The sequence below is a fragment of the Alosa sapidissima genome, chromosome 5, assembly GCF_018492685.1.
Source record: "Alosa sapidissima isolate fAloSap1 chromosome 5, fAloSap1.pri, whole genome shotgun sequence".
NCBI lineage: Eukaryota > Metazoa > Chordata > Actinopteri > Clupeiformes > Clupeidae > Alosa > Alosa sapidissima.
Genome location: NC_055961.1, coordinates 27795812 through 27820869, shown reverse-complemented (window position 1 = coordinate 27820869; position 25058 = coordinate 27795812). Strand labels below are relative to the sequence as shown.

Genomic DNA, 25058 nt, shown 5'->3' with positions numbered 1-25058 from the left:
ATGTCGACACGTCGAGATTAAAGTCGACATGATATTTCAACTTTATTCTCGAAATGTCGAGTTTAATGTCGACATGTCGAGTTTAATCTCGTCAAGGCAAAAAATATTTTTTTCTTCATGTGTGGCCCTAATACTCCGTCGTACATTTTTCCACATGGGAAAGACAAGAGAATACACTAAATCTAAATAAAAAGAAAGTGTGTTGACATTTGTCAGAGAATATCTATGACAACTAGGCACTTTGTTGAAAATGCCTATATTTACAGTTAAAACAATGATTAAAAATGTCTTTTGGATTATCTGGAAATGCAATTATCTGTAAATGCAACAAACATGCGTGGACAAGGACCCATGGTTATCTTGCCCCCACGTACAGTATGGAGAATGGTAAGATAGGGAAGAAATTCCATAAGAACCACTGTTGGAGAGTTACAGAAAAAGGTATCAGAAATACCTCCACCATACCTTTTTCTGTAATCAGAGTTACAGAAAAAGGTATGTTGGAGGGGCTGTGCTATTGTGGGACTGTTTTTATTTCCAAAGGCCTTGGGAACCTAAATAAGGTGCATGGTATCATGAACACCAAGAAAACCTGAACATTTTCAAAATCATCTCTCATTTTGAATTGAATTTCATCTGTCAATCTCTGCCAAGACACTAAAAGTTGGACATGATTGGATCATTCATCAGGTCAATGAACCAAAACAAATGTCCAGATCAAAGCAAATATTGTTTGCTGAACACAAAACCAAGCTTTGGACATTGCCATCTCAATCCCCTGATCTAAACTCCATAAGAAAAAAGCGGGGTGAGTCAAAGAGGAGAATGCAATATCCCTTGTTTTGTATTCTCCAACTTTATGGGGTGTCATAGGAGAATATTACAAGCTGTTTTATTGGCAAAGGGAGGCTTAAGAAGGTATTACAGTACAAGCAGGGGTGCCAATAATTGTGAGCGATGTGTATTTGTTAAAAATATTTATTTCTTTATGAGATTTTCCTTTTTCTCAAAATAAATTTGCTTCCCTTTAGGTTGGAATTTTCCTCATTTTTATTAGGATAAACAATAAATAAATCAACAGATTGTTTTTTATACCGGTTTTTAGTCAACTTTAGCAGTGGTGCCAATAATTCTGGAGGGTACTGTATGCACACACACACATACGCACACACACATACACACGCACACATGTGCGCCTGCGCGACACACTGATATGCACACAGGCACGTACACACAGACACACACACACACAGAACATATTCCTAGCCATCACAAAGCCTGTCAGTCAGCTTTGGCACTGGAAATGAATGTGTTCACTCACACCTGTACAGTACATGCATTCACTTACTGTAGGTGATGGCACTCATCTGTTCTGTATTCTACGAGAACGCTTGCTGCCGCCATGCAAAGTTTGTGCAGTACAAAACCAATACAGAACCTGTGAACCTGGAACATGAACCTGGAATGTGAACCTGATGAAGCAAACTGCGAAACGCGTTGTTCATGCCAAAAGTCGTCAGCAAAATATACCCTCCAGTGTGCGATGCATACTAGTTTTTGACTTTCTAATACAGAGCCTGTTGCACTCATCAGCATTCCGGGTCTTAGCTTTCCATTCTCATCATAGGGGATCTGGTCAGCCAAGGCCAGCAATTTCAACTTGGGTCGCTCTAACCAAACACAACTTCAGCTGGCTCCATGCAGCCTCAGTACACATGGCCATCTGGGACAGTGGCAGATGCACCATCGCCGGATTCTTCTCTTTTCCTGTCAGTTTCCTCTCCCAAAGACATTCCACAGTTCTCAAGTTTCCCCGCAGTATTTGTCAGCTTCTCAAAATACCCATAAGGCATTGCAGCTCCTGTTGTTTGGCCTAAGGCATGACTCCCAGCATTCATCTGTCCTCCCATATCACCCCCCCCCCCCCACCCTCCCTCATCTCAGCCCCCAGCCTTCCCCTGTTCATATCTCCTCTTCAGCACTGATCCTTCACAGATGCTCCCTCAAGCAGGCTGGTTATAATGCAGGTGTCACAGACTTTACTGCCGTCTTCACAGAATTGCATTAATAGTCTGCAGCAGTATCAATCTGAATATACAGTATGCATACAACTTACCAGTCTAATACCAGTATTTACTGGATGTTTCGGTAGGCTACTATACGTGGGGAAATATTTTCCATGAATCAAAGCATGATCATCTTGCATTCCAGTAGTTGACTCTTTGTTAAATGAAGCGGAATTAAAAATTCATATATACATATTCAAATTTCTAGCGTTTCTGTCGTAGGGTTGCTAATGACATGTTTTGCTCAATATTACATCATTCCATGACTGTTAAATAAATGAAGGGCATTGCATGGATTCATATGCTGAGTAGTATCCATAGCAAGAGAGAGAGAGTTCACCGGAGCGACAAAGATGTAGAATTTAAGTACTTTTTATTATTTAAGGTGCCAACATAAGGACTAACGTTTCGACGTGTGCCACGTCTTCATCAGAGTCAAATATATGTGGCACACGTCGAAATGTTAGTCCTTATGTTGGCACCTTAATAATAAAAAGTACTTAAATTCTACATCTTTGTCGCTCCGGTGAACTCTCTCTCTTACTGGATTTGGTCCTCTCCCGTTGATGCGCTAGATGTGACCAGCAGTAGTACGGCGGTATAATTGTTTTCAAGTATCCATAGCAGTAAGACAATCAAGATCTCCTAAAAAGTAACACTGAAGATAGAAGAATGGCCTTCTTACACCTGCTTTATTTGTAATGGTATGGCCCTTAACTCCCTATCATAGACCAAGAGTGGTTTGTTGTGTCCATCTAGTGACACAGGAGAGAAAAAGGTGACCAGCTACTGTTCATTTTCAATGAGAGTTGGTGAGTCACAGCAACAAGATACAAGGGGCCCATCGCATCACCAACTATGTTAACTCTTTCCTAGCCAATGGGGTCTAATAGGACCCGTGTCTGTGTCAAATTTCTGTGGTGCTAAACGGAAAAGAGACATGGACTCCCCCTAGATGGGACACCAGTCCATCGCAGGTGACCCCCAGCCAAAGCTGATGCCCATTTTACAGCGGGTGGACTCAGACCACGGAGATGAAGTGCCTTGTCCAACATCAAGTGACCATCTGGGATTCTTTTGATTGCCAGTCTAACTCTGCTGGGTCCACTGCTGTCCGTAGAGCTATGAAACCCTTTTCTGAAGAAGAATACAAAAAAAAAAAAAACCCACAAACTTTCATCTGTTGCATCAATAATTGATTAGAGACATTGGCCCAGTGTGCTGTGATTTGAGATTACCCCCACTTTCCCTCTGGACTGAAGATGGAGGCCCTGGTGTGTGTGAGTGTGTGTGTGTGTCCTGCAGTGAGGGCCGGAGGTCTGACAGCGAACCCACAGTGTGATAACCGACCCCCCTGAAGAGAAGATCATCTGGCCCCCTCACTGGTGCTTATCTTAGAGCCAAGGCTTTCTGTGTGTGTGTGTGTGTGTGTGTTGGGGTGAGCGTGTGTGTGTGTGTTCGGGAGAGCATGTGTGCGTGTGTTGGGTTGTGTTGCAATCATCATGGGCTTCAGAGCAGTTGGCATCAGTGACAATCAATAAGACTTGCGGGATGGCCCAGAGGCTTAGGCGGTCAGTCAGAGCCTTCCTGACCACACAGTGATCTACACACTTATTCTCACTCTCTCTCTCACACACACACACACACACACACACACACACTCTCTCTCTCTCTCTCTCGAACACACACACACACACTTTCAAAAGCCCATTAATCATGTACATAAAAAATGTAAAAATAGATAGATAGATTCCAGAGAGTTCAAAACACATTCATACATAAACATGCAACACACACTCCCAAACACACACTCCTTAAGTGGGATATCACTGGACAAACAAGACCCTTTGGTCCATGGAGACTCAATTAGACCCAGTTAAATTAGATCTGCTGGACTGCTTAATGGGTTGAGCTCCTTTACATGTCAAAAGAGCTCAAGTGTTGGTTTTAATGGCTGCTTAGGATACTCCAATGATTTCATTGCTTGTGCTTTGCAAAATGTGTAAAATGTACAGTTCCTCATTATTGCTAGTAATCATTCCTTATTGTTCACATTGCTGTTGTTGTTAACATAATTACAACATATTCTGACAAAGTACGACCTGGAATACATATTTCTATACAAGATAAGAATGCTGGCATCACACTTCCCTTACTATGCAGTGGAAATACAGTTGTAGAATGTCAATATTTAGTTAGCAATTCTCTCCATCAGAGGGACAAAATGTATTGATAATAAACATTTTGGGTACATGCAATTATTTGTGAAATACCGCGATACCTCTATGCAAAATCACCCCACTCCACCCATCTGTGACAAACCAACGTGTTGATACTGTATATAAACATACCTAAAACAGATGGTCTTCCCTGCCGCAGGGAAAGCTAGGAACGGTATGGAAATGAGTGACAGATAACATGATATGATGAGAATCCCAGTGTACTGCATCTCTGTGACTATGACTATAACACCCAAACAGGAATAGAGGTGAGAAGGATGGTGTGTGTGTGTGTGTGTGTGATGTGTGATTAATTTCTACATTGGATAGACCCTTACTGTAAATCAGGGTGTACCTCTGTTGAGACCCGTGGCAATAGAGGAAATATCACTTCAGGCTCACTGTGTGTCTATGTATGTATGTATACTGTATATGTATGTGTTTCTGTATATTTTTATGTCCTCCTGGAGCAATACCGGGCTAAGCGTCTTGCTCATGGGCACACCAGTGGCAGTTGGGAATGGAACCTACAACTTCCTGTTGTTCCTTAGCAACTACACTACCACGGCTCTGCTTTACTTATGTCTAAACCCATCCTGCTGCTTAAATAGCCATTTTAAAAAGCTGTTTAAAATGTGTCGTCTCCCTTCTCTATTGTTTCTGCTTGGATTTATAACTTGTACAGGTGTGTGGTCCTTTACCCCATTACGCCAGACCCAATCATGTCAAATAATGCAAAAGAAAAAAACAAAACTTTCTGCAAAGTTTTGAAGGACAGAATCAAGTAATATATAGCTTTGCTGCAGCAGGGTTTGCATTTGTTTCATGTCTAACACTGATGGAAAGGGTCAGAACAGCATGTTCAGTGCAACACACTCTGTGAAGTATCTTCAGTCCAGAGAAGAAAAAAAAAACGTGGGATGGCAATGAAATCTTTCCACTTTGTTTTGAATGTGTGTTTGCACTCGAAGGGGCGCGTGGAAAAAACAACCCTCTCATTAGAGAACGGCAATTAACATCAAACCGCTACTGGAGCCCAGCTTCGCCATTACCCAGCGGCATTCTGACAGAGTACACAATCAGTTTGAAGGGAAGTGACAGAATTCATGCTGCAATGACTTACTCCTTAGATCAAGGATAACAAGATTGTTTTTGTTCACCAGTAGCCGTACACACAAACACATGCACGCGGACACGTACACACACACGTACACACACACACGTAAATCTCAGGGTGTTCGATGAATCAATTGTGTTTCCATAGAGAGACTTGTTGCCGAATTCCAACATAAACTTTGACCCTTGGATATTTGATTCCTTTCGCTTTGTACTTTTGTTTTAACCTCATCAGAACACAACTATCAGGCAGTGATCCAGATGTGTATTACTATAAAGCATTTCCCGCTGCAAAAAGCAGTTTATATACAAGTGAAGTTGGATTTGTTTGTATATTTCTGCCTACCTTGATCTACGACTAATTAAAATTAAATAAAAAACATGTTCATCACATAAGGACTGTTATGTGAACTTCTGATCAGCTAGTTATTAGAGACTCTCTTAATTATGACTCTGTGGACTCTGAGAGCAGCTACCAATGGTCATTAAGAGTGTGGCCTCATATGAAAGGCGATAGAGAAGTCACTGTAGTCCCCTGCATCTGTAGCCAATTTGTCCAAGTGGGGGAATGATTGACATAAGCAAGAGATAGTAAATGTGTGTGTGTATGTATGGGTGAGTGAGTGAGTGAGTGAGTGAGTGAGTGAGTGAGTGAGTGAGTGAGTGAGAGAGAGTGAGAGTGAGAGCAACAGAATCTATGTTTTCTGTTTCTGCCCAGTAAATCAACAGGATAGCGTGCGTGTTTGTATCTTCAATGGACATGAGAGAGAGAGCACGAGGAGGTGAGAGATAGAGTGGGGGGATGCTGTTAGAGAGACAGAGAGAGAGAAAGGAGAGGGAGGAGAAAGGGAAGGAGGGTAGGAGGAGAGAAGGGGGGGTGCCCCTGTTCATCATCAAGGGCAACAAAGGCAAGACCCACGGCCAATCAGCAAGTCTCATTTACAGCACAGAGGCGTCGTCGGCCTCAGCCGCATCAGCAGCCGGGCGCAGATGAAAGCCTCCGCAGACACCAATCAAAACAATACAGCCACTCAACTCCATTTCCGGCGGTCGCAAAAAATAATTGTCTCCACAAACACCAAAAGGAAAACAAAAAATAACAAAGCCTTCAAAAAGCAAATCTGAAATACAGATTAACAGACAAAAAAGGGAATTCATACATAAACAAACAAATTACATGAAAACACTTTGAACGCTTTCGTTGTTTCATTTCATTGATGCGTAGACTTTGTTTATGAGATGTACTGCATAGCTAATTACCTCATATCTAAAGTATAGCCGCAATTAGTTTTGGCGCTCTGAATAGGAAAAAAATGTCTGTCCAAAACAATCAGCATCATTCAGCATCATCAATGATGAGATTCAGAAGATCAAATGCTGCTTCTTACTGGAACTATCAACTTAGAGTCAACCAATGTAACAGGGTTTCATAGTACAGTAGGTGTTGTGAACTAAGCTTAATAAATTATTTTTCTTCTATTAGGACCTGTCACAATCTCAGTGACAGACACTAATGCAGGCCTTTAAATCAGAGTTGAGGAGCATCAGACATGGCAGGAGTGTTTGCCATTAAACTGTCCATCACCTGGATCCACAGCTCCATAGGCTATAGAGCTGATGACAGAGGTGCCAGTTCCTACAGACGTCCATCCCAGCACTAATGAATGTGAATGCCTCTCTGGGAAACCCTGAAGAATAATCAGGTGATTTGAAAGAGAGAGAGACGCAGACGCAGAGAGAGTATGGCAGCTGCGATACTGCCGACGATAACAATAACAATGCAAGGGCCCATTAATTGAGTTTGAGTGACACCTGAGCAATCACAAAGGGAGTCACTCATTTCGCGACGCGGCTCCACATCACGAGGCCGACGGCACACACTAACAGCAGGGCAGAGACGGGCGTGGACACAAAGCGTTCCCGTCACACGCTCCTCTTTTCAAGTGCATACGCGAGACTCATCACGGCGATACAGCAGTGACCACCCACGGACCTCGGATGAAAGACTCAACATGGATTGTTGTTGGTGAGGCAATGCCTGTCCTCCTACGGGGTTGTTGCACTTCTTTTTCGTCTTCCCCGTCGTTAATGGTCTCATTAAGGAGAAGCTGGGCTGGAGGTACAAACACTCTAATGGTGGTGTGATCTATCAGCTGTGTAGTTGAGGGCAAATTGATTTTGAAACAACACCATAAAATAGACTCCGAGAATCGTTCCAGTTAAGGTGAACTTCTGTTCTTCAGGAAACTTCTATATGCAGTAACTTTATAAAGGCAGTCTAGTGACTTTATATCATAGATAAGTGCTGCAGTTCATGAACTTCTTTTTCATTTATGAATTTGGCAGTGTTTTTTTTTTATTATCCGAGGTCACTGTAAAACTGAGATAGAACTCAAGGAATTTAAAGTTCATAGAAAGAAACATAAAAAGAAAAGTGCCATAAAATCACACCTCACTCTCACCAGACGGAAGACCCAGGAGGCTATGAAGTTGAAAGGTAGTGAAACTGTAAGAGAAAGACTCATTTTTTTAAGCAGGGGGATAAAAGCGTGTCAGGTGCAGAGATGATCACAAAAGAGTCAGATCTTCAGCTGAAACTGGCAACGCATTCCAACACATCATGAGCATATAAGAGACACGTCTAGATTAAGACGTCACGAAGTGGTGGCACTGGCAGATTTAATTTTTTTTGTCCATGACTACACGATAGTAGAATACTCTAGTATTGCTCTATTGTTCTAGATGACAACTTAATGTGAGCAATTTTTTAAGCTTCCAATGAAGACAAATATATGCTGGTTTATTTCTTCAGGCCCTGAAGAAAGACCAGACCTTTTGCCATCCACGGAACCATCCGAGAGGGTTTGACCAAACAACAGGTGCTACCAGATATACAGGAAGAGCGGAGACCAGCTGTTAGCCATATTTGATAAAAGCATATCAGGTAGGGTTTTCAGCTGTTTCCTGAAGATTGAGAGGGTTGAATTAGAACCTGTGAAATTGGCTAAGGACTATATAAGAACCATAGGAAGCGATTACAAGAGATGACGAGGGAAACTTTGTTGCCCTAAAGGCCATAAGCATAATGTTTCGTAATAGAAAGGTAATAGAAAACGTCCCCAGATTAAGGCAGAAGAAGTACACTGTCCGGCCGTCTCTCTCACCTGGAGTAGTTGAAGAGGCGGCTGCCCCAGTGTGAGTGCTTGCCCCGCGACCCGGAGTGGAAGAAGCACGAGTCAGTGCCGTCGAACTGGTTGAGGCCGTCGTCTGTATTGCTGGAGGCGTGACTGTGGACCACGTCCAGAACGACGGCCAGGCCCAGGGAGTGGGCAGTGTCCACCAGCCTCTTCAGGTCCTCAGGAGTCCCAAAGCGACTGAGGGGCAAAAACACACACACACACACACACACACACACACACACACACGAAGAGCTGCATCAGAATGGATGGGTGGATATTGCACAGAATTTAACACCTCACTTTATATTGCTTGGCTCATAAGAAGTATGCCATTAGTAAAATAACATATAGATCAACAACGAGAAACAGATGACTGATCAGAATAATTACAGGATTGGGTTCATAATGTGTGTACTGCTGTTATATCTAATAACGATACACTGGATTGTGTTACACTGGATCTATGATTATAGCCACAGTGTTTCAAGATCTGGGATTAAAGCGGGTATAGTCACAAGGGGTCCCAAGAAATCATATAGTAAATCATTTCTCAGTAGTATTGGCATTACGATAACAGGCTAGGTGTATGCGCTAAAATGTGCTAAATACTGGGAGTAGAAGATAAGGCACAGATGGAAAAATCTGATTGATGAAATAATAAAACAAGTGCTTAAATAGTTTATAGGCATATAACACCAACCATAAAACCCTGAGATAAAAAAACAAAATACTTTAGTCCTCATTATTTTTCACTGCCATCTGTGCTATAGCACCACATACTTTGTGATCTCTTGTGCAAAACAAAATAAATAAATGCTTCAGAATATGGATTCAACTGTATTAAGCAGTTAATACCAAAACTTAAAAAAAAAAAATCTAAATTCAACAGGCATTTGGGAAACATATTCAATCTCGCACACAGGAGAAAAAACTGGATTGGAGACCTAGGGAGAAAAGGTATGATCAAACCTCCCCTGCAGCTTTCATTGCATGCTTTTCTCTTAACACAGAGAGGCGGAGGAAGAGAGAGAGAGAGAGAGAGAGAGAGAGAGAGAGACAGACAGACAGAGAGAGAGAGAGAGAGAGAGAGAGGGAGACAGACAGAGTGATATGAAGGGAGAAAGAGAGAGACAGAGATAGATAAAAGAAAGAGAGGGAGAGAGAGAGGGACAGAGATAGATAAAAGAAAGAAAGAGAGGGAGAGAGAGAGAGAGAGAGAGAGAGAGACACACACAGACAGACAGAGAGAGAGAGAGAGAGGGGGAGACAGACAGAGTGATATGAAGGGAGAAAGAGAGAGACAGAGATAGATAAAAGAAAGAGGGAGAGAGAGAGGGACAGAGATAGATGAAAGAAAGAAAGAAAGAAAGAAAGAGAGAGAGAGAGAGAAAATACACTGGTAATATCCCCCTACTGCTTCCTCCGCGAACCAGAGAGGATTGGGTTTTAAATGTCTTTGAGTGATCAATCATGGATGAAATTACTCTGCATACATTGCACTTTATCTAGCCTTTCTCCGGCAGTGAGGGCTGGCCGGGACAGACCAATGGGCTACCAGAGAGCTGATAGAAAAAAAAAACTCAAACTATGTTTACTCTTCCAACCAAATACGCAATATTATTTCATGGGAGTTCATTTGAGATATATAGTCTTTTGTGTTTACTGCCGTTCTTCCACACCTCTGTCATACTCAATTTCAGGATTAATAGAGGCAGATACAGCAGGAAGGATCCATGCCCTTGATAGTTTTATAAGCCTAAGTATCAAGGGAGGTTTGAACGCATAGCTGGCTTTAGTGCCATAGCTGGGAGCTATCCAGTGTAGTATGCTACTCTAGGCCATCGAGAGCTGTCCAGTGTAGTATGCTACTCTAGGCCATTGAGAGCTGTCCAGTATAATCTCTTATACGGCTACCACTGTAGGCTACTGGGAGCTAGCTAGCGTGCCCCTCTACTCTGAGCCACTGGGATTCAAGATGTACAAGAAATGTATGTATTTGTCCTACTGTATGTGTCATTGTAGAGGTTTAGTGGAGGCTGTGCAAAGGGCTCGATGATGATTTAAGCCCCCACCGTGTCGACTTCAAGGCAGCGCTGCGACCATCGACTTCAAGGCACCTAACCCTAACCCTTGCCTAATCCTAGTGCCTTCCATGCAGAGCTGCCTGGAAGACGACGTTGGAGGATTAAAACACCAAAAGGTGTGCAAAGGAAAGAACTTTACTGTAGACCACATAGAGCCTCATTCAATTAAATGATTCTTGTACAAGCAGATAATGCAGTGTGAAACAAGGAGTCAATGGACAACCTCATTTCCTGAAGACATAAGTATGAAAACTAATGCTGCATGCCAACAGTGAGTAGGTTAGCAGCTAGTTGTTTCATGCATTATATAACCAATAATGGCAGCATGCCACTGTTTTGTCATAAAATGTCATACCAGCATGTGGTATTTGCCATAATGTTTAGGATGTCATTCTTATGATTAAGGGTTCAGGGGATTTATTTCTGAAATACTCCCCAGAAACAAATTTAAAATGGGAGGAAGATGGAATCTGCAGAGCTGTGGAGTACAAGAACACCACAGGGACTTATAAAACAAACCACAAAATAAACAAACAAGCATTACTGAGCGCCATTATTCACGGCAGACCCAGACTGAGTTGATAAAAAGAAACACAAGGTCATTTCAATTGTTTTGTCTGCATAATAGGAACAATCATGAGTGTTTGAATATATTACCTGGAGGCGGCGAAGAAGTTGGTGACTTGGTACCCAAAGCTTGCATAATATGCATGCTCCATAACTGCCATAAGCTGAATGCAGTTGTAGCCTTGCGAGGATACAAGCATAGGATTAGGGACACGACACTGCTGTTTGAAATGCTTTTGTGTAGGTGACTGCATCCAGGTGAGTGATTTACTCATGTAGGTGACTGCATCCAGGTGGGTGAAGTATCATTAACAAAAAACTCAATCTCATCAAGAATGTTAAGGGATGTTAGTAAAATAAGTAAAAAGGGCTCCTTAAATGATTTCAATTCAGGTTTAATGTAAGTGTAACAATATATATACACTATACAGATAGATAGGTGGATGGATAGATGGATATCTGAGGGATTAGAGAGAGAGAGAGAGAGAGAGAGAGAGAGAAGAGAGAGAGAGAGAGAGAGAGAGAGAGAGAGAGAGAGAGAGAGAGAGAGAGAGAGAGAGAGGAGAGAGAGAGAGAGAGAGGAGAGAGAGAGAGAGAGAGGAGAGAGAGAGAGAGAGAGAGAATTCAGAGCCTATCCTTCTAGCCTCTCTACTGGAGCTGGCCTGAAGGGCTCAGCCTTGTGACCAATCCAGTTATAGCCAGGTCTGTCTGTGAGAATAAGAACTGTTTGAACCACAGAATAAGACAACAGCATCTGCGGGAACAGCCTTAAGCATATCACAGAGACTCAGAGGGGATGACCACCGAGGCCAACAATGACCCACTTACTGCAACTGCCTGCCTGATCTACAATGCTGGCCTGCCAAACTCGGTGGGAAATGTCTTCTAGTTTAAGAGAAAGAATGTGGAAATACAGGCCAATTCCACACTGTTTATATATTGACTGTACTTGCATTATACATTATACAATCTATATTGCAATTAAGTATAAGCTAGTGCTATATAACTATTAGGATACATATCAGTTCATATAATAGTATATGAATATGCATGTTAAACAGTTTGATTTCAAATTATTAATGGTACTCAAATGGGATGTCACAATCAAAATCAACAGTGCTTCATCAAATGTGATATTCTCCAACACATTCTTGCCTTTGAAACAAAACAACTCTGCTAAATACCAGCGTCATAGTTCTCACACACACACACACACACACACACACACACACACACACACACACACACACACGCCACGTCTTGCATGAACATGGTCAAACAAAACAACACAGCATTCTGGATTCAGCATTTCCTCGGGATGCTGGACACCCGGACACCCGGAGAACAGACACACAACTACCCTATGACCTCTCTGCTCTGAGCTATTCGCTCACCGGACATCAGGTCTTCTCATGGTTGACCAATAACAACAATTGTGTTAAATGATATTTCAATTAACACATGCATGTCACAGTAAATGTTGTTGAGAAAGAGAGAGGGAGAAAGAGAGAGAGAGAAATACACATCCAAATGCACAGGTGTTGAGGGAAACCAGTGGGCTTTGAGGGCCAAGTGGCACACACACACACACACACACACGTCGAGTAACAGGTATGAAATCCTGTTACTGTGCTGGGGAGCTGCCCTGCGATGGCCAAGCTATCATGTACAAGAGCCAGCTGGGAGACCTGGCTGGCACCAAGCATGGCACACACACACACACACACAAAATGGTCTAACAGGTGATCACACAGGAGGGCTGTATATCTCACAGATTAATTAAGGTCATGTGGCCAATGATCTCGCCAGAACTCACCCAAATCCTTAATGCGGGGAAGCACGTTGAGTGTGAAGTTTTTGTAGGTGGCGATCTTCTGCTCGGACGAGGCGATGCCCACGTGAGCCTCATAGATGCGAAGACTGCGAGGCTTTTGGGGCCGGGCATGCTGGTGCTGGACATGACCCATAAGGAAAGCACTGTCAGGTCTATTTCTCTCACAAATAAGTCTGTTCATTCAATTCAATTCAATAAAGCGTTATTGGCACGAACGTCACAGTGACATTATTGCCCAAGCTCGTACATACACACATTAAGAAAGGATAAAAATGTGTACAAATTTGAAGTCAGAACAACAGAAACACAATTCAAATAATAATCACAAACATTTGTGATATTTGTGCATCGTTGACATGACAAGAGTTTTGTGTTGTCAAAGCAGGTACAGACATACATATAGATGAATGAATAGATAAATTCATAAATTAAAAATAATAATATTACTATTTAGACTCATACCTCTCTCTCTCTTCATCTTGAAAGCTCAATCAGTAGATTTCCTCTCTATGATTTCTTGTATGTGTTGTCATGTAACATTCATTGCATGATACGTTCTTCCTTCTTTTTACCACCAGTAGCCAGCAGGCACATCACATCAGGAGCCTTTGATTTGCCTTACCTTCACTTACCATAATGAAATGATCACTCATGTGCCTTTTACTGTCAGAGATATTAATGAATCCATAATAAGCCAATCACACTGTCAACTAGTAACTCCTCTTCATTTCTATGAACTCTCTGAAGCATTCCATAGTCCCCCACTGTTAACCTTACCAAGTAAGGGTGCATCGGATCCCAGTGAATCCAATCATATGTAACGGAATCCAGCCTTTTTGTGACGTACTTGGCCCAGGGGGATATCCGGAATACATATTCTCCCTCTTTGGTTAATATAACAAGCTGGACACAAAAGAGAGTAAAATTAGTGAAAACCAGAACAATTATTTTCAGTTATACAATAATGTTTACAATAAAGACTCCATTCTTTTTTTTTTCAGTAATAGTCATACGAGTCCCACAATCCACCAAAATGTCCAGCCCAAATCACACCCATTGCTTTTAGTTACCCAATTAACTACACGACAACTTCACTCTGAGAGAGTACACAGTTTTGGTTGCAGGCCTTCACAACAAAAAATATGACTCATGTCAGCATGGTAAACCGATGGGCAGCAGGTGAGGGACATGCCCTGTTTCATCTGGACAACTGTTTGACGCACGCAGAGGTGGTCAATGTCTGATGATGTCAGATTAGGGAGGGGAGGCATGGCATGTGGAGAGAATGGCTTAATTGCTGTTCTCGGCCTCTCGAGGGAGGCCTTAAAGATTGGCGCACATCAATGAGAGCCGAGCGGCAGTCTACCTCCTATGGATGTGTGGCTAAAGCGTGGGCGCACCGAGGAAAAAAGGAGAAATTGTCATGTCTCGCACAGATGGATGTTAGGCTCAGGAAAAGAAATGAGACGACCACGGGTGGAGGAATCATCTGTATACATCATGGCCATTTTCAAAACAGGCGCAAATAACAGCAAACATTGTCGGTAAAGACATGATATTGTTGTAACTATTAGGGAAAGCTCCGCTTAGTCCCCCCACAGACTTCACACACATGTGCAGACATAAACTAGGGTTGGGGCATCTTGGCCTTGTTGTTGAGGCATCTGGTAGATCATATTTGGTGCAATATTGAAAGCAAACCCCTTTTGCGACTCAATAACAGACGAATAAAAGACGAGCAGTTGCTGAATCTTTGGACTTTTTTTTTCTGAAGAAAGCCTGGTGGCTGTGAATCATTACATGATACTGGAAGGAAATCCATGAGTATGGCAGCTAAACTTAATTTAGTACCAGATCTCTCAATTCAAAAAGTCACATTTAATTTTGGTCACGTAACACTACAGAAATTTTAGTGATCATCTATGTATGATTGCAGTCCATATCAATTCAATTATTTTTATGTAACCTCCTGACATCACCAGATGAAAAATTCAACTGCTAGTGGAGTTTCTTTTTTTTGGTGTCTTTAGATTCATCAGCATGTCTTCACTGTTATGTTTGCCTTTTGAAAAACAAATGGCCCATTTGTATGTGCACATTTATCTTCTGCTTGCATCATCACAGAATATGCAGGTATACATTGCATGCTAAAAGCAACTAGAGTTCAACAGTTAGCAAATTACCATGACTTTCATTTAGACTGAATACGTGATCCAATTTCTGTTGAGCACAAGAAGTAAGCTGGGCATTTTTCAATGTCAGCACAGCATCAAAAACTCTAATTAGATTTTACTTCCATCAAAGACCCCCCCACCCCCACCCGACCACGCTACCTGACAGCACTTTTGTAACGCCTTGTGCTCAGCAGAAGCAACCTGACACATTCTCACCGCTTGACTGCTCAGAGTGATTCTGAGACATTCTAATGCACCCCGCAGTTCAAATGCAGCCTTCAAAGCAGTTTGCCCCAAAAGAAATACATACGTACATACATAAATTCATGTATACATACGTATGTGTGTGTGTGTGTGTGTGTGTGTATGTATATGTGTGTGTGTGTGTGCGCGCGTGCATATGTATATGCGTGTGTGGAATGCATGTGCTCCGATATGAGATGCATTAATACAGTAGGCTATACATTATACAGCTATGTCTCTTTCAGATACAGCCTTTGCTAGAATGCATGTTCTATAACATGACAAATACTTGTTATGCCACCTTAAAAGGTCTGTAGGCAGGAGCACCTTGATGACCATATCTGTGTACTCCCACAACTGTGTAGCATAGCTACATACACACAACATAGCTACATACAGTTGGGCATACAAGTGTACTGGCAGGATTTGCTAAATATTTGCCAGTTTGTGGAAAATATGATGGATCATGCAGAAAACCTTTATTCTATTTAAGGATAGTAGTCAGATTGAGCCATTTATTATCGCATATTCACTGTAAATCCAACCAGTCACACTTACTCAAAATATTTGAGGAAATAAATAATTACCGGTAGCCAAAAAAATATTTATTCAATCAATATAAGCTAAAACAAATAATTTATTTGAGTACTGTATCCATCCAAGTTCAGTATACATAAAACTATGGAGCATTTTGCAGACATACAGTATCTTGCATTTCTCACAGTTGAACAATAGACAGTAGCAGATAGCAGTACATTAAACTGCCATCATCAGGGAAGACATTGATGTGCAACACAATTGGGCAAAATAAGCCTAAACGGTGTGCCATAACTTCACTGACCAGTATTCATCTAACATTTAACTGCATCTACCCACCAGCACATGTTAAAGTTTACTATAAAGACACAATCCAACATTGTATCCATATTGCATCTGTATTAGCCAATACTGTCAAATACACACCTTGACAAGTATATTTGATTATTTCAACACTTTGGGATCATGAGAGTAAAATCCTCAGACTTACACTCTAAGCAGCTGGGTTAAGCAATCTTAAATCTTTTATTTAGGTTGACTGTGAGTGTTACTAGTGTGCCCACCTATAGTGGGAATAAAGCATACATGTCAAAGCACATCCTAAATATTCCAAGCCACGCTCCGGCTGACCAACAAAGATTTCAGCCTCAACTGCCAGGAAAATTGGTCGGGATGCAAAGAAAAACCCTCAAGCTACTTCAGCTGAAATACAGGCTTCAGTGCGAGAAAGTAGTGCGACTGCTTCAAGATCCACAATAAGGAGGCACTTGAACAAAAATGGGCTGCACGGTCGGATTGCTAGAAAAGGCAATTACTGCGTTAATGCCACTAAACAGCAAGCTTACAATATGCCAAACAGCACCTAGACGTGCTTCAGAACTTCTGGAACAGAACAGAAGTCATTTGGAGTGATGAGACCAAGAACTTTTTGGTCCAAACCATAAACGCTACATTTGGAGAGGAGTCCACCAGGCCTATGATGAAAAGTACACCAGCTCTACCGTGAAGCATGGAGGTGAATCCCATGTGGGTGTGTGGGCTTAGCCTGGCTCCGCCCTCCTACGTACTACCGCTCAATTGTCATTTTCCTTCAGTACGTCGTCTGGGGGAGGTATTTTGGCTGAGAACGATGACGTTGAGGTTGTGCGCTATTTTGAGCATTGAGCATGAGTTTTAAACTTCAACAGAGTACCCGCCTTCAAGGAAGTTAACGCTTGGAAATGGAAAGTGGCCAGAGTCCCTGTACAAATGAAATGTACGTACGAGAGTCTGTTAGGACCAGGCTAGTGTGAGCTACCAAGGCACAGGGAATTTAGTCAAAATTTGGCATTTTAGTCAAAATTTGGCAGTATGGCAAGATGAATGAAGCATTTGCGCTCATCAGCCCAAAAGCTGTGCATTTAGACTTTCCAACATGACGACGACCCCAAGGCCAAGTCGACCCTTCAGTGGCTACAGAAAAAAGTGAAGGTTCGAGTGGACATCACAGTCGCCTGACCTCAATATTATTGAGCCACTTCACTTCACTTTCAGCCATCTCAAATGTGCAGTTCATGCAAGACAACCCAAGAATTTACAGGACCTGGGGGCTTTTTGTTGAGAAGAATGGGCACCCCCTACCATCTGAGAAAATAAAAAGTTACTTGTCCACAACCATCACAAAAGACTGCAAGCTGTCATTGATGTTAAAGGGGCCAATACGCATTAAGAACTAGGGGTATGTGAACTTTTGAATGGGGACTGTAAGCCCAGTCTTTTTGCCAACTTTTTGCGTTCTTGAAACAGAAAAGACAATTTCATAACCAAATGCCTTTTGCAGTCAATTTACATCTGTGGGCCAGGATTCCCAACACCCCCGCTCATGCATATAGTGGCCATTTGGCCTCTGCTCTCGCCACCCTGTTCTCAATCCTGGGCCTGCCTTGGACCACAGGAAAATATTCTGAACTCTTAAGATTTGTGTCAAAGGAGAAATTATAATCTGCTTGTGTTTTGATCAAAGGACTTCCCTTCACTACACAGGAGGCCAAGCTAAACTAATTAGCATACAGCAAAACTCAAATCCACCAGAGCAACTACTCTGATGGTTACCTCTGAAATCACTGTAAATGTATGTTGTGAAAAATACATTCATGTTTGGTCTTAAATGAATACTTGTAATGTGGGCAACAGTCTGACCATGATTGCATTACAATCTAATGTATCTGTGCATAGTTGTGGACTAAGAAATACACTGCAGTCTGTATGCATGTTTTCACACCAAGTGACCAATGTCCTGCAGGCCAGTTGGGAAGACCTTGCATATTCAAATTATCTTTGGGATTTTTTTTGCATATTTTGCTAATAGAGTCTAAGGAACAAGAATGTTTTTGTCTTCAAATTTTCACAATCCATCTTTAGTGTTTTTTTTCTGTATGTTTTAAAATAAGCGATTATATCTAGTCCGAAAAGTGATTTTCACATTTTCTTCTAGTTTTTTGACAATTAATTCCACTTTTTGCACACAAAACCCCCAGATAATGTAGAAAGGTTGTTGGTTCTAAAACAATATCCATAGTTTTCAAACTTTGAGTGTCTGAAAAGTGTAAAACACCTCCACCCTTGTTGCCTATGTCAAAAACGATTTTTTAATCTTTGCTTTTCTTGATGCTTTCCTTGACCTGCCATGTCATTCTATTGTCTACCTTAAGAGAAATTTGTCTTGGAAATAATCTATAATAGTACAGGCAACACAGTACACCACTAGGTGTCATAGGCATGGGTAGTTGAGTAACAGTAGGCAAAATTAACAAACAAAAGAATATAAGGTACAAACAAAACAGACAAACCATGGATGGCCCTCTCACAGCCTGAACTAATACAAAAAACAAATAACTCAAGGGAAAACATTGCTCAGACACTAAACCATGTGCATTTGCTCTCTTTAAAAGCAACGGGTTATCCACAGCCAACAGGCCGGGCGTGCGAGAGATGCAATGAAGTCTTAGAATTAAGAATAAAGCCATGTTCTTTCAACAACAACCACAAACACCCATGCAGCAAAAATATCAAATGACCGGCTGTGTTCTCCCAGAGAGGAAGCTACGTATATGATCACCACCCACGGGTGGGCGTGTGTGCCAGCGCTGCAGGTCAGCCTTTCCACATACACACCTGGCTTTAAAGTTCACTGTCCTGGTAGCACACCTATCTACTGCCAAGGCCTGAAGGGGATGGGGAGAATATTTACTTCTGCTACACTAGTAGAGAACTCATGTGAAATAGACTGTGGGAGGTGGAAGGGGTTTGAATGCTGTCCGGCAGTATTATGAGTGGAACGTCTTAAGGGGGCCCTCTTCCCCATACAGCCTGATCTTATAGTCAAGTCAAGTCAGTTTTATTTGTATAGCGCATTTAACATGCACAGAGTGCAACCCAAAGCGCTCCATATATAAGACATTGTCATTGACACTTACACCAACAAAGACAATAGCGGACGGAGCGGCGTAGTCGCCAGCGTACCCGTGACACCAAGACATAGAACTACATTTAAGAAATAACAAAACGCAAAAGATGCCGGACGGAGCGGCGTAGTCGCCAGCGTACCCGTGACACCAAGACATACAACAAACAAATTAATAAATAAAATAAATAAAAAATAAAAATAAAATGAGTCCAATTTTCGCGTGAAACTGCGCACAGCTGTGTTTCCACAACCGATGCAACGCCAACAAAGTTCTTTACACTCACTGGCAGTCTGGAGATAACGTGAACGTTAGGCCTTGTTAGTCTGGAGATCACTGGAAGCAAACCATTCCGAAAGTCGTGAGCGATCTTGTAGATCAGCAACTCGGTGGACTTAGCTGCTGTAACAGCGACAGTTTCGTGGTCCGTAATGCAGAGTTCTTCAACGTTAACGTTAACGTTAGTCTGCTCAATCCAGACTCCAGTTGGCATGGCAGCTCACAGGTCAGAAACAGCTCGGCGGCCTCGGCAGATCTTTCGCAGAGTAGCTCCAGCTGCTGTCCCGAGAAATCCCCTCGACCAGACAGCGAAGTGCAGCACCGGCTCACAGATGGATTTGAAGGATGTAAGAGGCCCAGGGCAAAAGCTAGCCATAGCAAGCTCCCAATGGACAGACGTTAACAACATCAGCCAACTTGAAAGCAGTAAAAAGGACTAAGAGAATAACACGAAAACTATCAAAAATAACGTAAATAAAGAGAGAAAACATTTAACTAGACAAATCAATACAAAAAAAAACTTGACATTACATAAAATTACGAACATTACATAAAAACAAACAAAAACATGATGTCAGACGGAGCGGCGTGTCTCGCCAGCATCCCCGTATCCTAGCAACTTTACTGTATGTGTTATGATTGCAGTGTGCGGACAACTACTCTTCTTTCCTTGATAAGCTTTTTTGTCCTGCACCTGGCCTCAGTGAGGTGGGATGTGCATACAACCACTTTGAAGAGGACTACAGTGTTAGGACCACCATGCCTACGATATGCCGCAGACTCTTCTAAGTGTCTCCTAGCACTAGCATAGACAGAAGTCAGGTACTCTTGATGTTGCACCACCCAATCAGTCGGTGGACTGTCCCTGTGGTCACCTCCAGTATTCGGCGAGGTGATCGACTGGTAACTGTGGCTTCTGACCGAACATCAGTTCGTATGGGAAGTGCTGTGTGGACTGGTACATGGTGGTATTATAGGCGAACAGGAGCTGAGGGAGCAACTGGGGCCATAACACAGACACAATTCCTAACAACCCTGAGTTTTCTGATGTAAGAGACAATGATGTTAATGTTAACACAGATGAAGCTTCTGATAATACTGAGTTGCCAACATCTTTGCAACCTTTTTTTTTGATGTGAGAGAAGCTGATATTTCTACAAATGAGATTTCACACCATGCTATTGTGCAAGACTCGTTTGCAGGCAGCCCAAGCAGTGGGCCTACCTCTCCTGAAAGTAGAATGTTCCCCGAACCAAAAATTGTTTGCTGGGTGGTGACCGTGACGTGATTTTTCAGGCCCATGTCATTATTTTCTTGATTGATATGTTTTGTTAAAGGATTTCACTCTTCTATGATGCCTTGTGGTTTCATTTGAATCACATTAAAATAATGTGCTTTGCCTGATCACTTTTTTGGGACACATTTGACAAATTCTGCCATTCTGGAGCTCAGTGCACTAGAGAGCCAGTGGAGGGTTTTTAGAGTCAGTGAAATGTCGGGGGCATGAGGCTATATCTATTACCACTTCACTGCCTAAAAACTCATGGCTTACAATTTGCAAGCTTTCCATAGCAGACAAAATGGATCTATCACAGACAAAAATTTGGAATGGCCGGAAAATAGACTCTAAATCCAACTGAAATGTTTTAGTCGTGTTTCAATGACATTTCAGCACAGGGTGGACAGCTGAAGGCCAATCGTCTTGAGGCTTCATCTACGTGATTACAGAGTCCGTGATGGACTGGTTTCCACGGGCGATGCGGGAGCGTGGCATTCTCCACTGCGGCCCCCTGAGTCACCACGGCGCGGGGCAGCTGGGTTGGACAGAGTGCCTGTGGTCAGCGTTGGCATGGCGCAACCGTGTGCCGGGTGGCCCATCTGCTGCGTCCGTGTTGTCGGCTGGTGATTAACCCAAAAGTGCCAAGTCAAGTGGCTCTGGTCTCTACGAAGGCCCAGTGCTCTGCCAAACACCCTCAGGGAGAAAGGCCTGTCCACTACTACCCCGTCTCTCCAACCCCGCACCACAGATACACACACACACACACACCTTACATCGTCGTGTCCTTCTGGGCTGTGAATATGACTGCAGCTAGCCCATATTAACATGCACCTGCTGAAGCCGAGGTCTTAATCATGCTCGTGACAAGGTCAAAACAGAGACAAACTCGGACTGTAATGTGGCAAGGTATTGATTTACATAGCCATCATGTTTAGCAAGATTCCAAAACACTCTTCATAATGATTCCCACAGCTATATTTCATGCACACAGACATAGTCATAAACATGAATCATACATAGTATATATTATTGATTTGTTTAATCTATCTATTCCAATACCAGTTATAATTGATAGTCGTGTTCACATTTCTCTGCATGCAGCCAATGCTGAATCAGAGCCTGATTCAACCCACGATCACCAGCCATCTGGATATAAAGCATAATAATGACACTCCCGTCTGAACTCATTTGCCCTCGATGAGTCAGACAGTCCACACACACTTCATTCTGCATTTCCTAACTTTTAAGGCAGCAGATCTTCTCACTTTTGTCTCCTGCTGTTTCCCTCCGTGCAGGAGAGGCTAATCTCTCCTGCAGCTACACTGTCAGCCAAGGAGAAGACAGCAGCTCACCTCTCTTTCCCAAGACATCCATAACAACCCCCCCATCCCACCCCACACCCACAGGGTCTCAAGTCTGCTCACACCCAATGCTATGGACTGGGGGGCAAGAACTGTATGGCTTACGCAGTAAGGTGCAATAAACTCATTTCACATAGTCCTTATGCCACTATCAATTGCACAGTATGCAAGTCGTCTTATGACCGTTGTCGGAGGGTGATTCTCTCTAGAGAGAGTGAAAAGTGCTGGCACCTTGAGTTTGGACTCGTGGGCAACGGCTGGGGTCTTGTCTCGTCTCGGCGGGAGGTAAAGCTCCCACTTGCCGTACTCCTTCTTGGTGAAAGGATGAGAGGTTTTGTTCCAGTTGTCTGGCGAGAGAGGAATAAGGAGGAGGAGAGGAATGAAAGTGAGAATGAAATGATTGAACATTTCACATTATGCACAAAAAAGGCTTTCAGAAGCCATTGCTAATTTTCAATTCAATCATGTAAAAGAAGAAACTGAGCTGAATTAATTCATATTCACTCACACTCCCTCGCTCACATTGTCTCACACAATTAAACAAGACAGCCCTTACGATATAAATAAACTGTGAACAATTCAGGCTGCAAAATACTCTGATATAGTACAACATAACATCACCTATTCTAGTCACATTCATCACTGCTGATAAGTCTGTTTTGATTACATATTCATATCAATCACAAAACTAACTGGGCTATGTTAGGGGACCTTTCAATGACATGTTATCAGAAATGATGCCAAGCTAGAGCATACTAATCACTAACTTCAGGGTGACATTTGAAATGGGTTTCTTCAGCAGATGAGCAAAAGGGAAATGTAAAGCGGATGAGGTTCCTTTGAGTTGCCAACAGAGTCATCATAGAGAAGAGATATTTAAGCCGGCACACTTTAGTCGGCCAAATTCATGTTTTCAGGCTGCTGTGGTTTGAGGTATGATTTTTATCACACCAGGTCATAGGTCCTCTTGACCATGTCTGTTAGTACATCATCCAACCCACAAGGGGGAAAGGTCACAGAGGTAAATGACCCTGACAGTGAGCAGTAAGAATTTTTCACAGATAATTTCATTCTTCCTTCTTTTCCTGCCCCCGTGTGTTGTACTTTTCTCAACACTAATCGTGAGGCAGAGCAGAAAATAAATAAATAAATAAATAACTCAAGAAAAATGTGGGAGAATTTGCATTATGCATCTGCCCCACACTGACACCAACCAGAGATTACTGCTGGGTTTCTCTCTCTCCCTCTTTCTCTTGTTATCTCTCCCTCTCCCTCTCTCTCTCTCTCTCTCCCCCTCCCTCCCTCCCGCCCTTCAACACCCCCAGTCTCTGTGAAATTGAAATGGAATACTATGAGCAGTGTCAAAATGCAATAGCTCAGTGAATTAGAGGTTGGGATTTGCCTTGACGCTGCCGCCACCGCTGCTGCTGGTGGTGGTTGTCAGTGGCGGAGACAGTTTAAAAAGAGAGAGATTACCTGAACAGGGGAGAGAAATGTGAAATGGGATCCTGAGGGGAGAAGACAGGGGCAGGTGGGTTGTGTGGACATAAGCAGGCAGGGTAATGGACAGATGATGACCAAGACTTTCGGACGGCCGTTGGCTTAGTAAACTGCATTTCTGCCGGAGTTACAAGTAGCTCAAAATATTGATGTTGTACTGCAACACTGTGCACAGGCTTATATGGCAGTAAATATAGATCACATTAGTTGCACAGTAAAGGGATAGCCCAGGAAATAAAAACGTTTGCGTCCATCATAAATATGAAATATAAAAGACAAATAACAATGCTCTCTGTTGGTCCATGCACTGATATACCTACCCGTCAGAAAGGATCCAAAGAACAAAAGAAAGTAAACAACGACTGCTGGTAAGACAGTAATTACTGGACCGACAACGGACTGCCCACTGTGTAGAGTGAAGCATCACAATAGACACAACACTGCTAACATATCTCTGTTATAATCCACATGTCTTACAACATTTGCCAGGCCGTATAAAAAAAAAAAAAAATAGAGACCGATCCATCAGTCCCATATCCTATTTTCTTCTTAGTGGGGAAATGGTGTGACAATCTGAGTGAGTAGGTGTGTGTTGGATGGTGAGGTGAGGATCCTTCCATTTCAGGGGACTAACCAGTCTTGCCAGTCGGGTAGCCTAAGCCAGTAGGCAATAATCTTTTCTTTTCATTTCAAAAACGCTGTGAGTTAATGCATTAAATATAAAAAAACAAGATTAGCCGTGGCCTCCAAGTGCCCCTGTAACACTGTAGACAGCAAATCAAATATAGGAGATGGTCATGCCTGCAGCACAATTAGAGAATATGGATGACTGAGATGGCTGAAGTGTCTTTATGCACAAGGACATTCAAGGAAACCAATTCCCAATTCTAGTAAGAGCAAATAAAATAACAACCATTTCAAAATAAAACAACAGCCACTCCTTCACTTAACATAATTTATAGTAGTAGTGGAGATTGCGCACAGGCTGACGGGGATAATACTCTCCATTTGGTTCTTCATTTATGTAAAAAATTAATGTAAAACAAAATATAGTAAAAATAGCACCAATTCTGAATAAGCAGTGGCAGTTTCCTTTACAGCATTTCAAATAAGTAAACTATGGGAGATACGGGAAAAGGCTTCCAGGGAAATGTCCAGTGCACTGAATTAGTTTGTG

At 42.4% G+C, this 25058-nt stretch overlaps 1 protein-coding gene across 2 annotated transcripts in view; it reads right to left on the bottom strand.

The window, feature by feature from the left end:
• gbe1a (glucan (1,4-alpha-), branching enzyme 1a) overlaps nt 1-25058 on the bottom strand; it is a 58016-nt gene that overhangs the window by 21609 nt on the left and 11349 nt on the right. For both annotated transcript variants that reach the window (XM_042092468.1, XM_042092469.1), the window contains exons 3-7: nt 22613-22728; nt 13843-13968; nt 13048-13183; nt 11322-11412; nt 8566-8775 (exon numbers count right to left, since the gene is read on the bottom strand). In XM_042092468.1, coding sequence (XP_041948402.1) covers nt 8566-8775; nt 11322-11412; nt 13048-13183; nt 13843-13968; nt 22613-22728 — 679 coding nt within the window. The remainder of the gene's footprint in view (nt 1-8565; nt 8776-11321; nt 11413-13047; nt 13184-13842; nt 13969-22612; nt 22729-25058) is intronic.